Genomic DNA, 5,005 nt, shown 5'->3' with positions numbered 1-5,005 from the left:
AAAAATGGAAACTTTGTTCAACAGTGCCAAAAATGTGAGCAAATTTCAACATATTAAGTCTGGCAAACAAAAAATAGACGGCGAACGTTTACAACCTTAAGTGGTACTTAAAAATTTTGGGAGAGAAATTTTGCAATTTAGACGTTTTGGCGACAAAATAATTGTTCGATTTGCAGTTGCAGACATTTTGGCGCCGAAATTGGAGTGTTTTTCTTTGATAATTAGCGTCAGTAATTTCTCGCTCTTTAGAAAATGCGTTTGACTTATTCTGAAAATTTCCAGCCTTTTTCGGCACTGTTGTACTTCGGCATTGTTGAACGCCCCCTCATAAATGGCTGTAGGCAACATTGTTTTCAGTTTTAATTGTGGTTTTGAATTTTTGTGCCAGTCAATACTTACAGTTAAAATTGTCAAAATTTACTTGACTTCTCAAAACTTACTAAACTTGATTTTTTTCGTTTTTTTTCTTCGTTTTTTTTGTTTTTTTTTCGCTTGCAAACTTTAATTTTCCCAAATTATTTTGATTTTATTTTGTCGGCTCAGTTACCGAATTTTAGGTCGTTTCAAGGTGAAAATAATTTCATTTCTCTTCTCTGGATCGCACAAAAGGCTACAAAAATTTCATTTTTTGGACTTAGCGGCTTTCCTTTTTTCCTCGTTGGTTTAGCCTTTTTTTCTAGTTCATGGTGTCACCGACGGAAGAGCGTTCCACTAAAAACTGGTTACTCAACTTTTCAAGTTTCACCTATTTTAGGTCGAGCATCCCTAAAATTTTTAGAAACGCATTTGGCACCAATATTTACTAAATTTGAGAGAGGAGTTTTCCAAACCAAACTTCCAAAGAGCAATCAAAATGGCCTTTTTGGCGTAATGAACAGCCATCATTTTTGTTTAAAACTTCTCCGCCCACCATTGTTTGAGTTTCAACTAAAAATAATTTTGAATTCCGATTCCGATGGTTTTGCTGAACTTATAGTATAGCAAACTCTCTCTGCAAATGCAATTAGACAAGCATAAATGAAACACATTGGAAGAGCTATTAGCAGAAAAAAGCCAATTTACGATTGCAAAACAATTGCTTTCCATCGGAAGATGGTTTTCCAGTTAGGATAAAGTTAGGAGAATTAGTCACCTATTTTTCACCAAACTAGGTCATATTTTTTTTCTTGAGGGAACAGTCAAACTTCTTCAGGGGGACGATCGGAATAAAATTTTAAATTCTTTTTTCAATTCCATCATAAATATGTTACCTGAACGTCTCTATGTATTCTACTGCTGTTTTAGGTTAAAAGACTATTCAGCTATTCAGACTATCAGATTTCTGCATCAGCGCACCATCAGATGCCCTATTCACACTTTCTTGCCAAGTTCAGATTTCTTAAAGCATTATACGAAATTTTTGAACGAAATTTTTGAACCACTGCAACTCAATATTTACATGAGATTTTTATTGGCACTTTTTAAGCAATTTTCATCTGGTAGTTAAAGCGTAGCAGAAGGAAAGAATGAAGGAATTAAATAATGCCCAAATACAATAGAAAGAGCAAGTACAAGTGGCAGTTATCAGAGTCAAAAATCACCGAGTAACTAAATTTTTGAAGAAATTAAAACTTCTACTGCTTTTCAAAAGCATCAAAATGTTCGTTTCTGATATGGCTACCAGATCATACAAGAAGCGAAAGTTTCGAAAGAGGATGATCAAATATATTGTCGCGAATTTAGTCTTTGTTTCTATCTTTTTCGTAATATTTCTCAAATTCGCAGACATATCGAAAGAGAAAATTGAACTTTATTTACCCGATGAGATCTCCAAACTGGGATTCTTGTCTGAAAACGAGAAAATTTGTAAAAATTTACCAAGAGACAACCGTGTGTTGGTGTTATGTTTGAGTAGACCCAAGTCTTACCGACGCAGAGTGGCAATCAGAGTCACATGGGCCAGGAACTTGAACCAACTCCGCAGAAATAACAGGACATTCAATTACACTGTAGTGTTTCTGGTGTGTTGGTATTTTTCGTTTCATATGAATTGGTTGAATCATAACATATCAAAATTTTGTTAAAAGGAGCGCTTGTTAATTTTGTTTAAAAAGTCAATGAGAACTTCAATTTTTTTCGGAGCAGTATTATGGTATTTTAGGCTTCGTGAACGCCGCAAAAGGTGGCTACTAAAGCAATTGTTCATTGCTCTGCTAATTTAGCTTACATGCAAAAATTTCTGACCCTTGTAAGCAAAAACACAAAAAAAACTAGAAAAAGAAAATTCATCCCAGAAAAAATTCCAATGCTCAGACTTCAGGGATTCTATCAGTAGTTTTTGAATAACAGTTTTTCGCAAAAGTTGACGTTATAAAAAAATTGCGAAGTTGGCTTTTATTTTCAGATTTTTGTGGTTTAGACTTTTTCGAAAAAATTTATTATGTAATATATTTTACCATCTTTCAGACTGCTCGTCCTAAAACGCCAAAAGAAGAAGCACAACTGAACTTGGAAAATCAAATTCACGGAGACATTGTCATTTTCAACCAGGACGACAGTTACGAAACGCTAACAGTGAATGTTTTTGGTTCTTTCAGATGGGCACTCAAGAACTGTGATGACTTCGTGTACATGATCAAAATCGATGACGACACTTTCATCGATTTAGACAAATGGGAGCAGAATTTATTGTCTCACTTTGTTACCAGTGAAAAAACGCTTGCATCGGTTAGAAATTTATCTTTTCACAAAGTTCAAAATATTTATCATCAATCATCAACACAAATTACGGTCGAAAACTTAATTGAGGTTCGTTGTGTGTTTTAGATGAGAAAAAGTCATATTTATGGAGGATATTGCAGAATTCCGACACCCGTAAGTTGGATTTTAAAAACTTATAATAAATCTATGAAACAAAATCAGTATAATTGGCTCTTTATCATAATAAGCACCATCTTGTTGCCATGTCACTATAAACACACACACCCTTCCCCCCAATGTTTTTTGTTCAGACTATGTTTTTGATCCGACCAATTTACGAAGTGACGTAAATAGACCACATATGAGTTTGTTTTTTTGACGCCCAATTTCAGAAACCCCAAGCTTGTAAAAGGTCAAGTTTGGAAGCATAATACAACACTATTTGTGGGGATTTGGATTCCAAAAAAAGATCAAAAAAACTGTGTCGAGAAAAAAATGGTCTCTGAGTTTTTCCGTTTTTCAGATTAAATGATACGATGAGAAACGATCAATTTAGTTCTGCTACAATTTATACATATTTTTACCCAATTTCATTTTTGCAGTTTTTTAAACAATGGCTCTTTACAATGCTCTTACAATGCTCTTAAATCAATCGCTTTTTACTGAAAAAAAATACAAAAAATTATCAGAAAACGAAAAACACTTTTTAGTTGAATTTTTTTTTTTTAGTTGACTGTCTGATTTTTTGATTTTTTTGTACTTGAATCATCGCAGTCGGAACATTCTGTACTTTTTGCACAACTGGTTATCCTTTTTTGTTCCTGCGGTGGGAGTTATAATGGGAAAAAGCCCTTAAATGATAGTTGATACTGTTAACAGGTGCTGCGAAAATTGTCTAAATGGGGAGTGACCTTTGAAGAATACCCTTTCGAGAAATATCCTGGCTACTGTTTCGGCCCAATGTACTTCATCTCGAAAGCTCTTCTCGAAACAGTGGTGGAACAGTGTCCCTACCATTGCACAGGCCAGACAATCACAAACATCTACAGGGCATCTGGCTGTTTCTGGAAATTTGAAGATGTTTTACTAGGCTCCTGTATCCTACACGTCAGACGAAACACGACAATTATAAAATATAGAAAATTCGAAGACTACTTGTTCTTATTTAGACACCCGATCGTTTATTTACTTTATCCGAATGCGATTATGGCGCATCCCGTACGCACAGATGAAGTTTTTCTCCTCACATATTCCTTCACAAAATCTGAACAGCTTAGTGAGCTGATATCATATTATACATCTGAGGTATCAAAAATTGAAGGTTTTTCTAGATCTCAAAGATAGTAAATTGATTCAATGATAATTTTTTTTAGTTTTCTTGCTTCGCTTTGGCGGATCATTCACTAGTTTAAGATAAAGATAAAAGGTGCTAGTTGATTGTTTTGCGATAAATTATATCTTGTAAAAGTACTTGCATTAAACTTATATATAGTTTTTATAGACATTGATTAGCAAAATTTAACTTTAAAAAACAGCTGATGAATAATTGCACTATGAAGTCAAGAATAGTTGGTTGCTGGGCAATGTGGAATGATTAAACTTCCTTTTACAGAAACAAATTTAACAAAAATAAATTAATCAAAAAAAGATTTTTGGAGTTAAAATTTTTGCTGTAACTATTTCGTCATTTGCTTAAATGTTTTTCAAAAACTCCAAAACAAAATTGCACTTCAAAAAAGTTAGTCTAAATTATTTGTTTTCAGACTAAATTAGAAGAAATTTTTTTATAAGCTGACCTCCTACAAATAACAGATCGGCCCGAGTGAACCATCTCCTCCCAAAAATAAAATGGCAAATTCAAGCAGTAAGACCTGCATGTACTCTGCTCAAATCTACTTGGCTGAAAATCAATACTTTAGCCCAAAAGAACGATCGCCTCTTTATTTTGATTTAGAGTGAGATTCTTCACTTGGACCAACGGACCTAATAATTATTTCTCGTATTTCTCTACGGGGTTTTCTTTATTTTGCAAGTGCGGTTTGCTTTGAAAAGAAAAATGGATCTAAAAAATTTTGTTTTGAATAAAATTGCTTCATTTTTGCCTCCCAATACTGTATCAGATCACCAGTGCAACTGTGCGCGTCGAGGGACTGAAAACCAAGCTGACCAGTAAAACTGTGCGCGTGGGGGGCCTGAAAAGAACTTTACCCTGTAGTGGATTTTTGGACTGGTTTGGAGGAAATATTTAGGAAGAACACTCCAACAGATCCCTATTGATGGACACTTGCGCTGGATTGAAGTTATATTCAACTGAGCCTTGTTGAGC

At 34.3% G+C, this 5,005-nt stretch overlaps 1 protein-coding gene across 1 annotated transcript; it reads left to right on the top strand.

Annotated features, from left to right (window-relative positions):
- The first annotated feature begins 1,652 nt into the window (after nt 1-1,652).
- LOC134846765 (beta-1,3-galactosyltransferase 5-like) lies at nt 1,653-4,023 on the top strand. The gene is made up of 4 exons (XM_063864157.1): nt 1,653-2,000; nt 2,446-2,706; nt 2,806-2,853; nt 3,559-4,023. The coding sequence occupies exons 1-4, from the start codon at nt 1,653-1,655 to the stop codon at nt 4,021-4,023; spliced, it is 1,122 nt and encodes a 373-aa protein (XP_063720227.1).
- Nucleotides 4,024-5,005: the final 982 nt, after the last annotated feature.

Source organism: Symsagittifera roscoffensis, chromosome 5 (genome assembly GCF_963678635.1).
Source record: "Symsagittifera roscoffensis chromosome 5, txSymRosc1.1, whole genome shotgun sequence".
Classification (NCBI taxonomy): domain Eukaryota; kingdom Metazoa; phylum Xenacoelomorpha; order Acoela; family Convolutidae; genus Symsagittifera; species Symsagittifera roscoffensis.
Note: the sequence above shows the minus strand (reverse complement) of the source record. Positions and strands in the feature narration are given on the sequence as shown.

What these genes read in the sequence shown, in the direction of transcription:
- LOC134846765 (XM_063864157.1), top strand. Translation starts at nt 1,653, where the DNA reads ATGGCTACCAGATCATACAAGAAGCGAAAGTTTCGAAAGAGGATGATC. An exon ending in ATTACACTGTAGTGTTTCTG is followed by an intron (nt 2,001 to 2,445) that starts GTGTGTTGGTAT and finishes ACCATCTTTCAG; the next exon opens with ACTGCTCGTCCTAAAACGCC. An exon ending in ATTGCAGAATTCCGACACCC is followed by an intron (nt 2,854 to 3,558) that starts GTAAGTTGGATT and finishes TACTGTTAACAG; the next exon opens with GTGCTGCGAAAATTGTCTAA.